Source organism: Polyodon spathula, chromosome 7, assembly GCF_017654505.1.
Source record: "Polyodon spathula isolate WHYD16114869_AA chromosome 7, ASM1765450v1, whole genome shotgun sequence".
In the NCBI taxonomy this organism is placed as follows: domain Eukaryota; kingdom Metazoa; phylum Chordata; class Actinopteri; order Acipenseriformes; family Polyodontidae; genus Polyodon; species Polyodon spathula.
Window position 1 is genome coordinate 32,793,033 of NC_054540.1, and position 22,559 is coordinate 32,815,591.

The 22,559-nt window shown below is 41.2% G+C and overlaps 1 protein-coding gene across 1 annotated transcript; it reads left to right on the forward strand.

Moving 5' to 3' along the window:
* The first annotated feature begins 7,533 nt into the window (after positions 1-7,533).
* slc15a5 (solute carrier family 15 member 5) lies at positions 7,534-21,142 on the forward strand. Its single transcript, XM_041253985.1, has 9 exons — positions 7,534-7,680; positions 13,044-13,266; positions 13,669-13,838; positions 14,743-14,963; positions 15,691-15,877; positions 16,424-16,612; positions 18,389-18,520; positions 19,310-19,418; positions 20,695-21,142. Exons 2-9 carry the CDS (start codon positions 13,052-13,054, stop codon positions 20,819-20,821), a joined length of 1,350 nt encoding a protein of 449 aa, XP_041109919.1. The 5' UTR covers positions 7,534-7,680; positions 13,044-13,051; the 3' UTR covers positions 20,822-21,142.
* Positions 21,143-22,559: the final 1,417 nt, after the last annotated feature.

Genomic DNA, 22,559 nt, shown 5'->3' on the forward strand with positions numbered 1-22,559 from the left:
TCTTAAATTGCTTTTTTTGTAATTTGATGAACTTGTTTGTAGCTGTTGTGTTCACTTAAATTTGTGACCAGGTCGCCCTTGAAAAGAAGAGATTTTAATCTCAAAGGTTAAATAAATAAATCAAACAAATTATAATTTACCATGTGAACTCAGGTTGTATTGTTTTCACCCTTACCTTAAAAAATCCAGGATAGACACTGGCCTTTATCTGTTAAAACCTCCAAATCAGAAACGCTAGCTATAAAGCTTCCCTGTTTACCAAAACCGGACAATGCACTCAATATATTTGAAGACATTGGTCAGTATTGTGTCCCTCTTGAAAATAAGGTGGATGTGCCAACTTAATGAGGTTATCCAGGTGTGTGTGCATTTTAAAATATCCAGAATTAGAAATCTGAACAGGTTAAATGGACAGAATAAACACTAATATCAGGGTTTGGTAACACTTTATATTAAGTGTCTCTAATTACAGGCGGTAATGCTTTATAAGGAGAACAAAAAATATCCTGAATAAGCGGCTGTCCCAGTTAAACGAGAGGCATTTGAAACGACTTTTGGTCACACTTTTTTTTATTCTAAATGAAAAGAAAAAGAATGAACTCCCATCAAATTATGATTACATGTTAAAAACATAATTTAAAATACGAGTCAATTGTTTTTCGTAATTCCTAAACAAAATGAATCGCTGTTTTGTTTTTTTCTTATGTTAGATGAAATTAAAGTGAATGAAATCGCATCTTATCATAAGGCAGGGCACCTGCTACGTTGACACGCCAACTTTCTTTGCAACAGCAACCTAAGAAACCATAGGAGACTCCAGCTCCTTCAAGAGTTCAATGTGGTTTACGCAAGTCACAGTGTCATCATGAACTCACCGCACTGTGTTACGCAAACCTGTCTTGCTCTGAAAAGCGGTCTCCGTTCATTGTTTAAAAATACTGTATCCCAATTAAATTAACTGACACCCCAATTAAATGGCATAAATAGCATTGGGAAGAACTGTCTATTAGAGTTGCATCCATTTAAGCAGAAATCCCAATTCAGTATCCCGATTCGGTGGTGTCAACTGTACCGTGTATTTACATAGCAGTTACTTAGTAAATTCATGTGCACTTATACATACTTACAATGTACTTACGTGTAACTATTTTTGCATGATATTTGTAAATACACAATTTTATCAGAAAAGGGTTAGGGTTATATCATGCAAAAATGTGTACACATTAAGTACATTGTAAGTATGCATAATAACATTGTAACTGTATCAGTGCACATGAATTTACTAAGTAACTACTATGTAAATACACAGTAATTTCAGACACTTCATGTAAACCATTACCAAAGAAAAGTGTTTTGAAAGACATCTTCAAGGTTGATTGTGGGGAAGCATATTGGGGTCACACAGGCTGTGATTCACGTATGAGCTTCAGCACACAGTGCAACTCCAACATGCTTCCCCTGTTGAATAAACAACCTTGCACTGCACACAAAAATATTTAGAACTAGAAATCTGAACAGGTTACTGGCCAAAATTAGCAGTAATATCACTGCAGCATCAGTATATTTATTTGGTAGTTTTTTTTTTAAATACATTCTAGTTGATTTGTTTTTTTTTTTTTTTTTTAGCTCCGTGAGAAATAAAAACCATCTTCATTGCGTCTCTCCTGGCTTCCTGTCTCCCGCATGTTATTTATTGTGCAGACCGACACCATTATATACAGCTGAGTGCTACTTAGTCAGCCAGATTGATTAAATCAACTCGGCAAACCATTTTCAAGAAAGAGCAGAGGAACAAATGGCCAGAAAAAGGGAAATAACAATGGAATGCATCACAGAGACAGATTTTAAAATTCAATAAGATTTATCCGACAGGCAGTGTCTGATCGATTGCGATCAGGAGGCAAACTCAACTCACAAGCCTTCCTAAAAAAGGGAGGGCATTCCTGGAATTTGAGTCTTATTGAAATGTAATGAACACATTGAGAAAGACTTTTACTTCAAACGTTGGTCAAGGAGTGTTACATGAGTTATTATACTGAGGTGATGGCTGAATCCTACAGCACAGTGTACATCTTCAAATGCAAACCACCACACTTCACTGGAATCAGAAGACAGCAAACTGAAGAGGTTAAACCCACAACCCCTTCCTGCCAGTGCAAATATTGATGTGCCATGAAGCGTGCTGAGCAGCGTACCCACAGAGAGGTGTGAGAAGCAGCCAAGAATGCTAGAGCTCCCATGTGGAATTCAGATTAGAGGCCTGCCTGGGCTGATAACGAGACGAGCCTCTCCTCCCCTCACATGCAGCCATGGCAGTGATAGACCTCACAGACCTCCAGGAGAAAAGCTTCCCGAAGCAGGGCACTACACAACCCCGGAGAGCCAGGAGGAGGGCTCCCCCCAGGAGGAGGCTGCAGGGGGTAGTGTGTGTCCTGCTCGTGGAGCTTTGTGAGCGTTTCACCTTCTTTGGGATCGTCTGCAATATGATCCTCTTCTGCACGCTCAAGTTGGGCTACAATAACGTCCAGGCGGCCGCAGTCAACCTAGTGTTTATCGGGGCCTGCACCCTCACCCCAGTATTGGTGGGCTGGGTTGCTGAATCCCGTCTCGGGAGGACCAAGGTTCTGTATATATGTGCATTACTGCATTTCATAGGTAGGTGTCTGCTCTTTCTTTATTCAGTATGCAGCTCTAGGCAAAGGTTTAGCATCACCTAGAATTTTAGGATTAACACAAAAAAAATGTTTGAATACAGTAAATTCACTCAGAATGATTGCACACATCATTAAAAAAGAGAGAATGAAATGTGATGCTACCTGTTCTTTAATACCACCTTGTCATTGCCCCAGATCTCTGTGTGATCCTGGATTGTTTAATAGAGCCTTGTCGATGATCTCTGTGTGATTCTGGATTGTTTGATAGAGCCTTGTCGATGATCTCTGTGTGATCCTGGATTGTTTAATAGAGCCTTGTCGATGATCTCTGTGTGATTCTAAATTGTTTAGTAGAGCCTTGTCGATGATCTCTGTGTGATTCTGGATTGTTTAATAGAGCCTTGTTGGTGGTCTCTGTGTGATTCTGGTTTGTTTAGTAGAGCCTTGTCGATGCCCCAGATCTCTGTGTGATTCTGAATACCCAGGTGTGACACATTCAGCTAGCCCTTGTGCGAAAGCAGCAAGTTTATTTATTGACTTGCTATTTAAATGTATTCATAGATTTGGATAAAACATGTAATTTACAAGGCTTTCCTCCTTTAGGCAGGCAGCCGCGACATTAACATAAAACATCATTACATTCAGAATTGGAAACAAAAGACTAATAACACAATCAGAGGAGTGCATTAATAACTAAGAATGATACCCACTGCAGAGTATAGCACCCCAGCACAATGTTAAAAACACACAGCGCTTTTTATTTGCAATGACCTTGGATTGCATTGGTTTATTTTCATGAATATAACATCGCTACTTTATATTTTTAAAAACAAATCTAGTAGAACCTTATCAGGATGCATAGATCCTTATCAGAATGCATAGAACCTTATCAGAATGCATAGAACCTTATCAGAATGCACAGACACTTTGATTATTTGCAAAGTTGATATTAAAAGCTGTGTTACAGTAAAATAACTTACTGTTTAATCAAGAAGCCTTATACTTTATACAAACCATTACAGATTTAGTTGATTTTAGTTTTTTAAGCTTTTGTCTTCTGTATATTGAGAGCCTTCAACCTTTTACTTTTTGGGAGGTTTTAAACCACTACACTGGACACTGAACCCTCACAGTCAGGCAAGCCTGGGGGCACCACATTACAATCCCAGTGTATAACCTGGACATTCTCTAGCTAGCAATGCATCACAATGGATGGGAATCGAACATTGCACATCACCTTGGTCCTGATACAGTGTGAATGGGTTCATACCGTTGTGATAACAGAACTGTGTGAAAATATTCAAATGTTGTTTTATAATCTTAGTTCTAAGGGCTGAATAAAACCCGCATAAGAAACATATAGTTTTGATCCAATGGAATTAACTACTGTTAGATAGATTACATGCAAACATATAAGTAAGGCACTGTATTTTATTTAATTATTATTTGGTTTTTATGAAATTTAAGTTTCAATAATAATTACTGTTTTCTAGGAAAAAAGTCGACAGAATTTGACTAGTTCAATTAAAATTAATAATGTTAATGTAATAGGGTTATATTATAGATTTTGTGGAATTATATCTAATATGTCTGAAGAGTGAAATTTAGATGGCTGTGAAACATTCAGATAAAAAAATCTAGCTTTAACCCCTTCAGGTACACAAGGAATTGAGCACTTGTTCAAATGGTTTCTTGTTTGAGAGCGACTCAAGTATCATGAGGAGGAATCTGACAATTTGGATGAGCCGATCCAACGCATCAGTAAATTTGAAACCTTTTTTCCTTGTAAAAGTTGTCATCATATGCATCTGTGGGACACATGTGTGAAGAATGAAATACACCTGTAAAATTAGAGAGCTGAGGTTCAAAGTTACTGTTTAGCAGTTTATAATAGCAATAATCCTCTGGTTAGAGGGAATTGTTATCTGATAGTTGACTTTGTCCGTTTCAGTAAGCAGCTCTCCAAATGAATGTTTCATCCGAGTGTATAGACCTAGCACAAATAGCTTCACAGATAAGCACCAGCTGTCATGAAAGAAGCAGGGGAACTCTCTCCTGTATACTCGCACAGATCCACGGCAGCCAGTGTGGTGCTTTTAGAACCTGCAGGAATCCTTCTCACAGATCATGATAATTTACTATTATGTGCCCAACCGCAGGGTAGCGATAGCTGTTTCCACTGTGCACGCAGGTTGATAGGCTTGCCTCAGGCCAAAAACACTGAGGAAACTGCTGATTAGAGACACAAACGGCCTATTCTGAAGTGCTTTCACTTAAATGCATTTGGCTAAAGGGAGCTTCTTTTGAGATATGTTAACAGAGTTCTTCTTACAGAGTCTGTGTCTCATAAGGGGCCCCAAAGAGCTGTCGTGCAGAAGAATACAGTGCTGTGGCCTGCAAGGTCGGGGCTAATATACATTTCCTTTCAGCTACAGAATTACCCAGATAACATCCCTGATAATGGGCCTTGTCAGCTATGGACAGTGTGGTAATTAAAGTGTGTGTGTGTATCATACATCAGAAACTGACATAAAACCACCTCAACTTTATTTCTTTCATCTGCTCAACAGCCACGTGCCACTATGGCCAGCAATTTTAAATAATGTAGTTTGACAGAGAACCTATGCAAAATGAGGAAGATGTAGAAGTTGTTTAATCAGTGTCTAAATGCCATTGGTCAACAGTGACGTTTAAAAAAAGTCAAGAAACTAATATATAAAATCATAAATTCCATGAAATGTATCCAATTTCCATGTAATTGGTAGTTCCCCTTGAAAATTCCAATTTCTGAAAGAATTGTGTAAATATAGGTACATCTTTGTTACTTAAATACAGCAAAGGATTGCCTCGTTAAAGCACTACCTGTTACACTGCATTTAGGAACCTAGCAGCTGGTTGAAGAGGACATTTCATAAGTCTTCTTTTTACATTTACTTATGTTTTTGTGTTTGATAATTCACCGATGGTAAAAATAGAATATTTTTAAATATTTTACAATTCAGCACGTACTGTTTTTCATGTATTGCTATTCAGAGAGCCCGAGGCTGGAATGCTCATCACAATTCATCAGTTTCAGGCATTTGATTATCATCAAGAATAAACGCTGATGAGCCCCACTTTATATGTTACTCTAAACTCACCTACAAAAACAGCACCGTGCTGTCATTCTCTCAAGTGCTTTTCATTGCAACATACTTGCATATCAAAGAAAATACATGACCAATGACCAGCCTCCGCTTCTACTTGCATACACACAGTACACATAGAACCAATTACAAAGCCTCCCCTTTATGTGTACTGTGTGTATGCAGGTAGAAGGGGAGGCTGGTAATTGGTTCTGTGTGTACTGTGTGTATGCAGTTAGCAGGGGAGGCTGGTAATTGGTTCTATGTGTACTGTGTGTATGCAGGTAGAACCAATTACCAGCCTCCCCTTCTACCTGCGTACACACAGTACACATCTATTTTTCAAGAATAGATGGACAAGATAATTGGTAGTGTTGCCATCTGTATTTCTATTGAATACACATGGATGACTCACCCCAGGTTAACAGACTTGTTTATTGTCCCTGCTTCTTTTTTGACTCACTCCACGAGCAGAACTTGCAATGTATGTAACAGTGTATATACCAGGGATTGCTTTGTCACTAGCAGGACCTTTTCACACTGTCCTGTAAAAGGAACAGCACTCAGAACCACAGGTAGGTTTTTAACAGAGCAGGGCCTATATTTATTTACACACAAAAAAATAAGACCTAACTCCGCCCAGGAGTACCAACTAAACCTTTCAAGTTCTTCTATAACCGAAGCAGACAGCTCAGATGTTTACCAGTACCAAAACACATACCTTGCCAGGTCTGACCACCCAGACTTCATTTACGCCTTAACATAGACAGAAACCACACCTTTCAGCCCTGCTTATATCTCTGCCTGCTAATTGCAGGCAGGTGTAGTTAATTTAACTAGACCCACGTTCTGAAACTGGCTCAATAAAACAATAAAACAATTCAACAATTATCCAATTAAAAAATGACATTGTCGCTGTGCAAAGCAGACACAAAACTCACATTATCCCAGTGTGCCAGGTCTCCGCCCTGTCTCAACATATCTGAAACAAAAACGCATTGGAAATGTGAAAAAAAGCCAAGTTATCAAAAGTGCCCAGCCATTTAAAGTGGAGATATGAAAAACACAAGCCAAGTTTCAAGAAACCATTGGGGCAACCTTGCCCAGCACAAAGCAAATAGGCAGAACTGTAAAAGCGGTGGGGGTCAAGGTTGCCCCAATTATTTCTTCTAACTTGGCTTGTGTTTTTTATGCAAGTTTGATCTGCTTTTATTTTGCCTGAAAAACACAAGCCAAGTTAGTAGAAACTAACTGGGGCAACCGTTTCCAATTGTGGTTTATGTGTAATACCATTACCGGAATAGCAAAATTGTTCATCCGTATACATAAGGCATGTATTATCCGTTTGGCCATAGGTTATCATGTAAATAGTAGACAACTTTACCCTGTTTGACATTGGTTTAGATTGAATCTGTGTAACATAGTACATCAACCTCAGTGAAAGTATACTGGTTAGGGTCCCAAATATGCCATAATATATATATATATATATATATATATATATATATATATATATATATATATATATATATATATATATATATATATAAGGGAATTCAGCATGGTCGTCGTACCTTACAGCATTTCTGTTGTTCGTGTCAGAGTTCAAAGACAACAAGCACAGGTCTCTAGTCGTTTTTTCGCTGGAAAAAGCTGAGAAAACGGTGGCCGAGTGAGACCGATAGGAGCCGAGAAAAGCCAGGGCGTATCTGAACATTACACATAGCCCCGGCACCACAGAGATAACACGGACCCAAACAAAGAAGCTAGCTGCTTCCGCAACCAGCACTCAAAGCATATCACAGACATTAGCAGAGGTTTTTGAGATCGCATTTTTGGGACGTTTGGCGATAAAACGAGTGATCAGGAGGGGATTTATCAGTATGCACAATTATGAAGAGGTATGTGAAAAATATAGCGAACAAGGGGTGGGGCTTGGCTGGAGATGCATTACTGAGTGCCCTTTGCTGTGCGGGGCCTTTTAAGCCTGTTTTACTCTGAAAAAAATTTAAACAGCGTGTGTAAAATAAACAGTGCGTGTGAAAATAAATTTGACTTGACGCGCCTGACAAGCGCTGAATAAATGGACCGCTAAGGGGTAAATTTATGTATGCAAAAGTATGTATGTTCAATGAAAGTGCCACTCATAGCAACATTTTTTTTTTTATAAACCATGTGTGGGAATTTTTACCTAAGACATGCTTCCAAGGCAGCTTGTAATGCCGACGCCCATAATTTCACGCCACAAAGTTTGTACTTCTATTTCACAACATTTGGAAGTAGTATAGCAGCAAAGTTACAGTTTTTAACAAGTAACGAGACAAGATTTTGTAAATAACGATTATATATTATCCTGATTGTACTGAAAGCTTTCATCTGATTTTGCAAATTATCCTAATAAGCTTGATCCGTTTATATTGTAATGCTTTCATGTTTAGTAGTAGTTTAGAAGTAGTACTCAGGGAGACAGTGTTGAATTCTCAAAATGCTTGTTTTATTTGAAACTACAGAGAATTCCAGTCAGGCGCCTGGATTTCACTGCACCAAAATAATAACCCTGTGTTTTAGTCTTTGCACCCCCTTATATAACTTCTCATTGGTTACCTCCACTGTCCAGCTTATCAACAAGTCACATCCATGCTCTGCAACCCCCGAAAACATCAACACACATTCTCCCCGCCCATTCACTCACTCCCCCTTCCCATGCTAAGTAACAGTGTGACCTGTTCCCCTTGCAATACATGTAGCATATAAAAGACAGATGAGACAAACTGAACAGACAAGAAGTCCTGCAACAAAGCAATTGTCTGGGTCATTACAATATATTTTTTTTTAATTTGAAAGTAAAAATATATGAAAGTATGATGACCTTTATGTACAAAAATCTTCACTAATATATCATTGAACGAGAACTGTTGAGTATTTATTTTAATTTTATACATTATTAAATGGCAGTGTTTATATCAGATAGTGAAAAAGAAATTAATAAATATCACAATAGATAAAGAAAGAAATAAACGTCTATGTATTGATTTATGTATTCATTTATTTCAATATTTATTAATGTATTTATTTATTTATGTTTTACTTTTACCAAATATATAGGCTATCCTTCAGCGTAGCTAATTCTCAGAAATGAATGTTCTTTTTTATCCAGTGGGGACCACAAATTGCATTACTCTCATCAACTAGTATTGAGAGGAAACCGTATTTCCTTGTGGCAATAGGGACCACAATGAGCGTTACACTGACAGGAAACCAAAAGAGATCAAGATCAGAATCTCAGAATGTGAAAAATAAGTCCGGAGAGTTCTCAGATTGCTGACTTTGTCTTTCAAAATACTGCATATTTTCTCAACTAATCGTGTAGCACTGATGACAGTATAACACAACATGTTTGCAAACTGAAGGTTATAGTTTCAAATACCACGCATGCTAGACCTTTTTTTAGATTTTATAAAATAAAAAAATATTTTTTCTGGCGGCAAATGTTGACGCCTGATAGATAGATCGATAAATAGATCATGTTACTACAATAGTAATGACAAACCACGTTTTCATTAGAATTAAGATACTCTTTTCAATAACATGCTCACTTTTCTGTGTACTTTTATCAGTGTTGTGCCTTTGCCAGGTTGACCAGGAATTGTCAGTATGTGTCAATGTGTGCCAGTATGTGCCAATATTACATGCTGTTTTGTCTGCATGAGTATAAATGGAATATTGTATAGGGTGCTGTACAACACAAGCAAATACCCACCACATAAATGGTGGAAGGCAGCTTGTATCTTATAGACAATTATATATATATATATATATATATATATATATATATATATATATATATATATATATATATATATATAATAATAAAATGATAAATAATGATTTGTGTAGAAAACCTTTAAATAACATTTTTGTAAACTTTTATGAGGTGGAGTTTGTGAAAGTTTACCCTGGTATTATTGCAGTTTTACCATGATTTCCCCATGGTTATACTGTGCATTTACCATAGTTTGCATGTTTATTTATATGCTTTACCATACCTCGCTATTCTTTACAAGCCGCTGGGGCAACAGATTGACGTCACGCTCCCCCACACCCACCGGCACAGTGAAGAGTTTACTCCACTGCGGGACGTTCTGCCTCCCCGACCCAACTTCATGCTGCTTCCCCAAAAGCTCCACCTGGAACTCTCTGTGGCTGCAGAGCCAGAACAGGGCTCTGCCAAGACAACAACCCAGAGGCCTTGGGGACTGCCACCGCCTCGTAACCGAGTCAGGATATGAGTCCACCAACCTGGAACCCTCACTTCTGGAGGTCCAAGCTCGCTGTGAGACCATGCTGCAACGAATGGAGCAACTGGCAGCCCAACACAGAGAGAGCCTGCCACCTGTCAAAATAATGCCACCACCTCTCCCAGTCGCTGTATCTCTGCACTGTGACCACAAACCCAGGTTGAGACACGACAGGCTCTAGGAAATGGCCCGCACTGACTGGAAGACCGGGGTAACCGTCACCCCGGTGGTGAGCTCCCCCAATAGAAGAAAGAGGCCGTCTGGAGATTGAGCATGCAGGCTGCAAGTACCACAATGAGGTATGGATAGCCCCTGTCCAAGACCCCTGTATCCTCGGTCTGGATTTTCTCCAGTGTGTAGGCTCGTTGCTAGACCTGCAATACGGCTACATCGGTCAGTACCGCCCGAGTCCTGGTGAAACCCCCCTTCAAGTGCCTGTCGCCACCTCGTCTACCTCTGAAACTGTGACCAGCGCTTGTCCCCAGGAACAAGTCTGCGATGGAGAGCGTCCTGGAACAGAGCTGCTAGACAGCAGTCAGTGTGACCAGCTACTGCAGCTATTAACAGAATTTCCAGACATCTTCGCCTCCCAGCCAGAACAGACAGGACGCACTCACCTTGTGCAGCACTCGATCGATACAGGGAATACCAGACCCATTCATCAACCTCCACATTGCCTTGTCTTAGCCCGCCAGGGAGTTGCAGACCGGATCTAAAATGAGATGCTGGCCGCTGATGTGATCGAGCCCTCCAGCAGTCCTTGGGTATCCCCAGTTGTGCTGGTTAAAAAAAAAGACGGATGGTGGAGGTTTTGCGCCGACTACTGCCACCTCAACAACGTCACAAAAAAAGACTCTTATCCACTGGCCCATATTGATGAGTCCCTGGATATGGTGGCCGGCTCCATCTCCGTCCTAGCCAGAACCAGGTCTTGTCCGCTGTGCACGGCACCCCTGGTACGGCACCCCTGGCACGGGACACTTTATAGTGCACAAGAAGCTGTGACAGCTACGGCAGAGCTAATACTGGGGACAGAGCCACCGCAATGTGGAGGACTGCTGCCATGGCTGCGACCTGTGCGCCGCCAGGAAAGACCCCCTGGAACAGTCCCATGCCCCCCTACAGCAACACCAGTCCGGAACTCCTATGGAACGAGTCGCCATCGATGTGCTGGGTCCCCTGCCACTCAAGTACATATTGGTGGCGATGGATTACTTCAGCAAATGGCCCAAAGCATATGCGCTCCCTATCCAAGAAGCAACCACCGTTGCTAACGCTTTAATAGAAGGCTTCTTTATGCATTTCGGCATACCCCAGGATCTGCACTCGATCAGGGTCGAAACTTTGAGAGCCGAGTATTTGCTGAAGTCTGCCAGCGGTTAGGGATCAGGAAGACACGTACCAGCCCCCTGCACCCACAGAGCGATGGGTTGGTGGAGCATTTCAACAGGACCTTGGGTGCACTGCTTGCCATCACCACCAGCACGCACCAGAAGAGCTGGGACCTACAGCTTCCACTTCTCCTACTCTCCTATCACAGCGCAGTGCAGGAGTCGACCGGCTGCACACCAGAGCTTCTCATGTTAGGTAAGGAGCACCAAACACGCACTGAGCTACTCTTCAGTCAGCCGCCAGAGCAGGAACACCCCCATCATGAGCCAGAATACATCCACTAGCTTTAGGACCGGCTGGACACCGTACATCAGTTCGCCAGACACCAGCCCCAGGCAGCCGGAATGTGCCAGAAGCGCAATTATGATGTGCATGAGAAAGGGAGAGCCTTCCAGCCTGGAGAACAAGTATGTCTATGGTCCCAAGAGGAGATGGGGCTGCTGCCCCAAACTTAACAGCCCCAGGGTTGGCCCTTGCTTGGTCCTGGAGCAGGTAGGTGAGGTGGTCTACTGGGTCCAGTTGCCCTTCCCCAGTCGGAAGGTGGTGCTGCACTAGGATCGCTTGGCACTCTATTTAGGCAACTAGTCAGAGAAAGCCGAGGCTGGTTCAGGTGAACCAGGGGAGAGCTGCCCCTCACCAACTATAATCTGCGTTCCAGTGATTCTGCCAAACTGGTCATTTCAAGGGTTGGCACATGTTTGGGTAAAATGTTCTTTGCCTATCAGCTTCCAAAAACATTTAACTCTTTAAACCATGATACAAGGAGTACATTTGATTGTCTCTCTTTTAAATGTTTTAAAATGATCTCTCTAAATTGTTTAGGGTGCCATGTAAATGTTTTGATCCTGATTAAGGATCTGCATCCGTTTGGGTGAATGTCCTTTGCTTTTGACTCTTAAAATGATTATGTCAGTACCACATGTGCTATTGTGTTGTTTTATTATATATGTTTGTTGAAAGGACCCCCTTGTAAATGAGGTCTAGGTCTCAATGGATTAAATTCCTGTATAAATAAATAAATATAAACAGCATTACTTTTATTGATTCCAAGTCTCAAAGCACACATGCAAAAGAAGAGATTAACATTAGACATGCTAAAATGGTGACTAGGTTTAAACAGTAGTTAGGTAGTCAGCAATATTATCTTCCTATTTGGAGTCACATTGGGCATACCCCTGCAAGATGTTTCGGGAGGAGAATGGAAGCTCTCAGATGCCTGTCTCTCTGAGTGCTTGTGTGACTCCCAATTTATACAGACAAACAAGCATGCAAGGTGTGTTAAACTTACCTCCTATGTCTACATTCTACTTTCTATTTTCTCAGCATAGTTATCAAAAGATGTATTGCTTCTAGTAAGCAAGCCGCGTGTCCTTGTGAAGTGCACTTCCTTCAGACAGACGTACTCTCACTTCCCAGTCACCTTAAATGTGAAACCACAACTTGGTTCCTTTTGTAAACCCCCTTGTTTGCATATGCAGACAAAATCCCTTTTCACATGAAGACAACTCATGTCTGGTAAATACAGTTTCCATGAATAATATGAACTCTGTCTAACCCTGCAGTCTCCTCCGCAGGCACGGCGATGCTCCCCGTCGTGGCGTTCCCCTTCGAGGATTTCTACATTGACACTCACCACATTGTGCACAGCCTGGCACGCAGGGAGCAGACGCTGCTCTTCTACGGGGGGCTCCTGTCGGCTTCGCTGGGGATTGGTGGGATCCGAGCCATCCTCTGCCCGCTGAGCGCCTACAGCCTGCAGGACTGCAGCCAGCGGCAGCTCCTGTCCTTCTTCAACTGGTCAGTCCACAAGCGCTGTCTCCACTCCGGCATGTACACCTGAGCTCTCCCACCATCACCTTTCATTTCACACTAAAACATGAGCTTTAATGAACTCCATTCCGTCACACTGTATTTTAACTTGTTTACCACAGCACACTAATCTCTTCTTGAAGCTTTCTGGTGGCTCTGCCCTTATAAAAGTTTACTATAGGAAAAAAGCAGCAAGGTGAAAGCAATGTAAAGCATACATAAGCATTGTAAAATCCCAGAGGAGTATAGTAAAACATATTAAAAAACATGGCAAACCACAGTAAATGTGTAGCATAACCATGTGAAAAGTGTGGAAAAACTGCAAAATGACGTGGTAAACATTTATAAGGTCTGACTAACGAAGGAACCTTCTTTGTATATTTCTTGCAGGTTTTATTGGCTGGTGAACTTGAACTCGGTGGTTGTGTTTGTGGGCATAGCCTACATCCAGCAGTCTGTGGCTAAAAACCTGGGCTTCCTCATCCCTTTCACCTCAGTGCTGCTCGCTCTCATCACTATCCACATGGCGCGCAACAAACTCATTTACCAACCAAAGAAAGGTAAGGGCTAGATTCTCAGATAACTACTCTGAATTGCTCCCTAGCGTCGACATTATAAGAACAAGAAAAAGCTCTTCGGCCCACCAAGGTTAGCACACCATTCTCCTCTACTGGGAGGACTAATTTAAAAGTATAGAATCTTGTCTTTTTTTAAATATTCCCAGTGTTTTAAATCCTACTACTTCCCCTGGTAGGCTATTCCATGCACTCATAATTCTCTGTGTGTAATAAAGCGCTTCCTACCTTCTGTTCTAAACTCTGCTTAGCTTCCATTCATGCCCACTTTTTCTTCTACCTGTGCTAAATTGTCTTGGGTTGGCTTTATCTAGACCATTTATAAAACTATATATAAGGAGCCACCTTCAGATCTCACACCTTCCATTACATAACAAAGAAGAACAAACTACCTACTGCAAGAATGCTCAGAGGTAAAATGGATAATCATTCAGTCTCCATATTAATATAAGACAATATCCCATAGCAGTCCTGCACACTTTAAAATCGCTAGTAGAAAAGCACTTTTGTTTTTAATACACAGTCTCACCATGACACATCACCTGTAACCCTAACAATTTTTGTCAGTAAAAACTTTAGAAACTTCACATGAAACTTCTTATTGGGCCACATTTTCAAAGCCTTAACTTCAGTCTTTAATGAACTCCTACTTTTTGAAAGAGACAAAACAGCAACTAATTTAACAAAACTAGAACTGAACAACTAAGTTCTATATTTCAGGTCACTTTAGCCGTCTGTTTATGATCATTATGATGACGATGCAGCTGCAGAATATGCCAAATCTGTCGAAGACTGCGAATTCCGCGCGAGACTACAAATTCTACGATTGCTGAGGACTTTCGTTATCCGCAGATTTGGACTGCTTTAACACTCAAGGCTTCTCTTCCAGTGGGTTCCTTGCTGGCCACCTTCGGGGTGTTCCTGAACTCCCTGAAAATGTGCTGCATACGTTACCGGCACCTGAGCGGAGAGGTGAGCAGCTGGCTGGACCGGGCCAAGGAGCACAATGGAGGAGGGTACAGCGAGGCTCACGTGGAGAATGTCAAGACCCTGGTCAAGCTGTTTCCCTTCTTCGCATTTCAGCTTTTATACCGCGCCTCCATCACCCAGGTGAGGTTCCTTCCAGTCCCGGGACACTCCTTCTATTCTCCTTTGCAATGCCTTGCTTCTCCTAATTGAGCAGTGATATGAACTGTGTATTATATGTGTTGTGCTCAGTTTTCTTCTTTTTACATTGAAGTGTACACTGTAGTTAAAGTTTCTCTCCTTCTTGTTTAAAAACAACTTAGACCAAGAGATGCGCAAAACTTTGGGCTGTTGTTCATAGTAACTGTTCATTTTCAGTGCTCGACTGCCAGTCTTCTTGTGAAAATTAAAAAAAAAAAAAAAAAAAAAAAACATTAACACAGCATTTCTTTAAATGGTATAAGAAACCAAGAAGTCAAACTAAACCTGAGGGAATGTGAAGTTATTTTGTGGCTTGGAACTTGGTTTCAGGAGATGAGGTTTCAAGCCACTGCATGGCACACTGGGGGAGACTTGGGGTTTGATACAGCGAAGTTGCCTCAAACTAGGTTTGCTGGTCTAGGTTTCAAGCCACTGTTCCTGAAAGTGATCCCTCAGCTTTAGTGTACACTGAAGGCAGCATTAGCCAAAACGTTTGTCTGCTTGACTTAGCTTCTTATTGTTTTTATTTAGAATTCTGATGGAGCATTTTGATGTTATGGATGATTGTTTAAATCTGATTTTCAGTGACGATCTGATAGTTTACGGTTTCACAATGGTCTCTTTAGCAAAGCAATGCAGAGTATTACATCGCTGTGTTCTCAATGTGTAGATTCCTTCAGGCTACTACATCCAGACCATGAACTCCAACCTGAATCTGAATGGCTTTCTGCTCCCCATCGCTGCCATGAACGTGATCAGCATCCTGCCTCTCCTGGTGCTGGCCCCCTTCCTGGAGTGCGTCTCCACCTGCTTTTTCTCATTCCGGAGAGCCTCGCTGTCCCCCACAGCACTGATCAGTAAGTTAAAAGCATTGTGTGCAGGGTGTCATTCAATCAGGGGAGCCCGGGTTTGCATCCTGGCTGTGCCAAGTTATTGATCTTCTCTGGGCAGCATTGCATTGTTTCTGTTTACTCCTGAGGGTTAGGAAGACACAAATCATCCAAGATTGAGTGACCTCTCCACACTACAGTGCCTCCTAATGGCCAGACACCTGGTAAGCTCACATCCACTGTGGAGCTCCTGGGTATAATGAAGTGATTGAGTTGGCTTGCCGGTTGGATCATGAATGGATAACCTCAAAAATGCAGGTCATAGTTTTATCTAGTGGGATAATTTACCTGATGTATTCTCCAATCATGGTCCTCAGTAAGATTTCTTTTGTGCCATCCAGAAAATTCAGTAACTTCGAAGTGTATTTTTGGCCCAAAAGTTGCAGAAAACAATGCATGATGCCTACAATTCTTAGTTTTCTCTGTCGACCTGCTTAACTGATTTCATATGGAGAGGCACTTCAGTGTTTCCTAACTGTATATTCCTCTGTTCTCCTCTCTGCTCTGGTCCAGTTGCGGGTCACCTGTGCGCTGTTTTTTCAGCGGTGGTGGCTGGGATCTCGGAGCTCCAGAGGAAGCGCTACCCAACGGTGGAGCAGGCCCTGTCTGGCAAGGTCCTCCACGTGTCCTCCATGCCCTGCCTCCAGCTGGCGCCCCAGTACATCTTACTGGGGATGGCAGAAGCACTGGTCACCCCGGCCTGTAAGAATGCTTTTTATAATCCCTTGCTCTGCGCATTTTCTTTGAGAGTAGCTAAGGGTCTCCAGTGGATCACCTATAAAGGCACAGCCAAGTGGAGTCATGTCATCAGGAGCCTGTTGGTTTAAAATGTGTAATGTAAGCTAGATTAGCCACAGTTCCTCTATATCAGAAAGGGCCAGTTCCATTGAACGCACAGCATTGTATTACTGGGCAAACTAAAAGAAACTTCTTCCAAAGTGGCAGATCTCTATATGGCACCGGCTCTTATTTACATAAATATATGAACGGAAGAGCAGCCCCTCAGCTCATAACACCTTGGCACAGACTTATTTACATTTTCTGTTAAGTTTTTTGTGAAGTCTGTGTTAACACCTGTAAATAATAAATGATGGAAGTGCGTACAACGGCGTGTATCACTTAGTTTGTAATAATCCCACGGGTTTGACCCACAATCAAAAGTTCAGTTTAACACACCAACACTAAACACAAAACACAAACTCAGTTCTTAGTGATAGTAAATAAGTGCTAGTGGTGTATTACAGTTCTCCATGAAAGTGATGTCCAGGTTTATGCTGGCTTTTGCTACAGCTCCGAATCGTGCTACTGGTAGTCTATTAAAAAACAGACAACAGTTAGCAAACACTAACACAAGATAAAACTCACAGTTCACAATACGGCAACACAGACTCCTTGTAGGTTTAAAACGCTAATTATTTACTAAGGAACAGATCACTTACACTGTGCCCCCTATTTATACCATCCCTCATGGCCTTTAGGTTAACGAGCGCATCCGCTCCTCCTATAATCGGATGCCATGTTGTCTCCCGTCCGAGTCATTGAGCTTGGATGCCGTAGCTCAGCCCCCTTCCTAAATGACCGACTTCACCTACCCTAAGGAATACATTGTCATGCCATTTGATTAAGGGTACTCTGTTCCTTTTACATAGTGCCTTCACAGGTCAGGAGGGAGATCTAACACCAAGAATCATTTGATCTCTGTCACACTCTTTAATAAAATGTGTACACCTGCTATCTACACCCTTAATCTGGTGAATAATACAAGGATACAACACAATGATGCAACACTCGTGTTGTTATGGTATCTTTAAAATAGTAATATAAATGGGAAAAGGCTAAAGTTAATTTACCACTGAAATTGCAACTGTAGCAAAAACCCAGATTTAAACGTCCAGGAAAGCATGGGTTAACGTAACGCTTGTTTTTATTTTATTTTAAACAAAATGCATTCGTGCAACTTAATCAGTCGCTCAGCCTCCTTTAGCTTGAAAAAAATATATAGCTTTACTTAAAACTAAAATGTTTATAGTAAAATTGCCTGTTCTTGATTTGAAATCTGCCTCACTACTGTGTGGAAACATTTGTTGGTACAGTAGTTTTGCCTTCTTCATGACCAGCACGCTGCTTATAGGAGCGCCTATCTGGTTGCATTGCAGTGATTGCATACTTCCAGCATGTAAGTTTGTTGTTTGTAACTTTGAGGTTGTACCGTAGTAAGGGCAAATTCCATTGAGTGCATAGCAGTTTATTACCATTAGTTTAACAGAAGGAAACTTTGACTGAATTCAGGAGCTGCTCATTAGCTTCAGCCCTGCTGTGTTTCCAGCCTAATACAACAGCCTTTGAAAAAAAAGGAACCGTCCTTTAAATAAAAGCTTTTCGAATAGAGTGCAGAGGAATTCATGTTTCTACCGGGAGGTCTCAAACATCTCCTTTTTCATCACCTGCCCCCTCTTTCTCCCTCTCTCTTTCTCGTAGGCTCACTGGTAACCTTTTGCCTGGCTCCGAGCAGTATCCGAGGGATCTCTATGCACTTCCTGGCTCTCTCCTATGGGGGCGGCTGCTTTCTGGGGGCGTTCCTTATTCAGCTGGTCTATCTGGTATCAGGAGGTAGGCAGAGACCGAGGCTCCGGATCATTTCTTGTTTTTATTTAAAGATCTCTTACCATGCACGCTGTTTTCAAATGAAAACCTACTTACCCTTTCATTCCTGTTGAAATAAAATATGTAGGATCTTTATTGTGAAGTCACTAGGGGTTTCGTCCCATCTGAACTCTTATAAACATGAAACTATAAGTCACGTGACCATTGGATCCTATTAGCAGCAGCTACAGTTTTAATGTCACTGAGAGTGTGGCTCTCACACTCAGAATGTCAATGACAAAGCATTTGAAATATTTAAACCACAAAAGATTCTGTATAAACCTTTGTCCTCCAGAGGCCAGTAGCCTGCTAATATCTGCTCTCGAGTTATAAGCAGTCTGCATGCCTCGTGTGCTCAGAAGAATCACGTGGCTCCTCAGTTATAAGCAGTGTGCGTGCCTCGTGCTCTGAAGAATCACGTAGATCCTCAGCCATAAGCACTATGCATGCCTTGTGTGCTCTGAAGAATGACGTGGCTCCTGAGCTATAAGCAGTGTGCATGCCTCGTGCTCTGAAGAATGACGTGGCTCCTCAGCTATAAACAGTGTGCATGCCTCATGCTCTGAAGAATCACGTGGTTCCTCAACAATAAGCACTATGCATGCCTTGTGTGCTCTGAGGAAACACGTGGCTCCTCAGCTATAAGCAGTATGCATGCCTCATGTGCTCTGAAGAATCACGTGGCTCCTCAGCTATAAGCAGTGTGCATGCCTTGTATGTCCTGAAGATGCCTGACTCTCGGCTCTCTTGTTTCAGGTAACTGCTTCCCAGCAAACCTGAGCGAGGGGCACCTGGAGGGATTCTTTTTCCTGTTAGCCTCGCTGATGCTCACAAACGCATTGGTGTTCTGGAAGATTTCACACCGGTAAATGCATATACAGGCAGTCCTCACACTTATGACACAATTGGTTCCTGAAAGTCAGGTTGTAAGTCAAAGCATATTTTCCAATATGTACCAGTTATATTGTTATTTATGTAAATGTTTACACTCAGCCCGTTGACCTCAGAGCTCTGGCGCACCGATGGATATGCACATATTACTGGCTTGTTTAAAGATACAGACTAGGGGCTTTCCAATGACGCATTCAATGTATGTGTGCGATACTCCTAGCCGGAACTACGATCGCCTGAATTTAAGACCCTCATCATGTGACAGAGTCCACAGCTCAGGTTTCGTTTTGAGTCTATTGCTCTTATCAGACATTGTTAAGGACAAATACATTCTAAAAAAAACCAAAACAGTTACATGCATAAAAAAAAAAAAACGCTAAGTGACTGAGTCAAGGCGACCATGACCGTACTGCGGTTCGGACTCATGATGCATGGCTCGAGTCTCGCCGTGTGGTAAATACCATATCAATACCGTAAAGTCGAAGCAGGGTAATAATGCAAAAAAGTTTTAAGTGCCTTGCGTCGTAAGTCGAAGCGTCACAAGTCGAGGAGCGCCTGTGTTATCCTTTCTATATCGAGGATACAGCTATGGCGAAAAGTTTTGTATATCCTTGAATTTTAAGATTGAGACATAATTAACATAATGATATCGCAAACGTTTAACGGAAACCATAATAGAAGTACTGCATTTCATGTTAGATTTTGAATTGTCACATTTTTCAATTTGTCTTTTTTTCGTTAAGTATATGGAAAACTACAAAGCAGTGTGTAATTTAAACTGTTAAAGTAGCATTATTCAGCAGGTTTCATCTATAAAGCAACATTAGTTTATTACATATAGAGGGTTAAGCAACACTTTTGACCATAGCGGTTGGTACTTTAAATCACAGATGAGAAATGAGCCAATCACTCTTAAGGATTTGTCAGAGTTCCGTTGCATCATATCCTGTGTATAGATGTCTCCTTGTGCACAGAACATACATCACAATACTAAAGTTAAAGTACCCTTGTTTCTAAGTGTAATGGCAGTTCCTGAGTGCAATCTTCAGTTTGTGATTTCTAATAAGACTGCACAAGATGACATTGCTTCAAATAATAAGAGACCCTACTCACAATGCATTAAGTTAGCATAACTGTAGCTTGAGTACAAGTCTCTCGTTATAGCTTTGAAAACATAGGCCATGATAAAAGGACAATACAAACAAACACTTGTGTTAACCTGTTGATTTTCCTGTTGATTTCATTGGCAGATACAGTACTTTGAGCCTAGAAATGGATCGAGGTGTGATAGGCAGTGTTCTCGCCGAGAAGCTTCTAGAACACGAGAAGTCTCTCAAGTTCTATGACACATTCTCTTCTATGGAGACGGCTTTGTAACCTTCTTATAAACCAGTAATGCTGGTGTTGCATACTTATTTCTAAGAAATATTTGTAATAGTTTTTCTATATGCATATGAATGGCCTACAATTTGTAGTTTTAGAAGAAATACAATTAAATAATGTACAATACAGAAGAATAAATGAAAATAAATGGATAAATAGACTCAATACCACGATGCCTGAATGTGTAAATAGAAAGGATTTTTACATCATTAACTATGTAGAAAATGACATAACAAACATTTCAATAGAAATAAGTGTGTGTAGTTACCAGGGCATCAAAAGGACCTCCACTGTTTGTTTTCAAAAACACTTTCCCTTGACAGCGGTATGTTAAACATACTGAAACGTTGAGAAGTTGGCTCTTTTGAGCAAAAACATATATAATATATATATATATATATATATATATAGAGAGAGAGAGAGAGAGAGAGAGAGAGAGAGAGAGAGAGAGAGAGACATATTTATATTTTTTTACATATTAATACCTGTAGTTTGCATATTTATGAATATGAATATATTATTGCATCAGAGGCATTCTAAATATAACTACCATGTATATTGTATTGTCTGTTTAGTATATGTATCCAAAGTGAATAATATTCTGTATGTTCAATTGTAATAAACAAATAAATACTTCCAACAAGCTGTGGATTATCGGCCTCTGCTCCTTTCAGTTTTAAATATTCATCTGCGGTCTATGTGAAAAGGCTGTCAAGGTTTACTTTCATTAACACTTTTTTATTAACAGTTGGCAACTAGCTGAAGTGTTAACTAGCTTGTTAACAATCTGTTGCAGCTTTAGAAATGGTTAGGAACAGTTTTGTCGTTTGTGTTGTCACTGTAGTGCCATTAGATCAACTTGCAGTGCCGGACTCAATGTGGCTCCTTCATTTGCCCCACAGAAGAGTGGGGATGATGATCAGGCCTCGGAGGACTGAGCACAGGGACTGGTAGTCAACACAAAGCCCTCCTCCTCCTCCTCCCCATTGTCACTGATGGGAGCGGGCGAAGTGGCTGCACAAACATAGCAACTCAGACAGGAAGGGGCTCTTCCAGGAGAAATCCGAGTAATCCTGGAGCGCAAGGGCAGACACACCGACACATCAGCGCATCTTGACTTGCCTTGGGGACTCAAGAGTGTGTGTTTGTGTACAAGGATTAATCAGGTGTTGGGTGTCCTGATTTTAGTGAACCTGATAAAAGGCAGACTTGAACCCCCAAATGTAATTTTAAAAACTGAAACCCAAGTGCCAACTAATTAACATGACATTAATCTCTTGTAACAATTATAAATGAAGAATACTTGTTTAAACAAGTTGTGACAGGATGACGTCAAGTGGTGACATCAGACCAGATGCAGGAACAAAAACAAACCAGGTAACTGCAGTTGAAAAGACGCTGCACACGTCGTTTTTACTTAAATAAATAAAAAGGTTTAACAAAAACAAACAGCACAGAAAAGAAAATGGTGAACAAAAATAATCACAAACACAAAACTGAAACTAAGGTTAGGCTGGGCAGGGCAGGGCAGGTGCCTTCACTGTTCCTTAGTCTTTATTTTTAAATTAATCGCTCTCGCTCTCAGAGCAGGGAGAGCTGCAGACTTATATACCGTAGCTGCGGGGTTTAACTAGCTGGTAATTACTCTATTACCCCTCGGCCACCATCTGCACAAGTTTATTAATTATGTGTGACTTCCGGCTAGTTTAACAACGCACTAGCCAACAGCCAC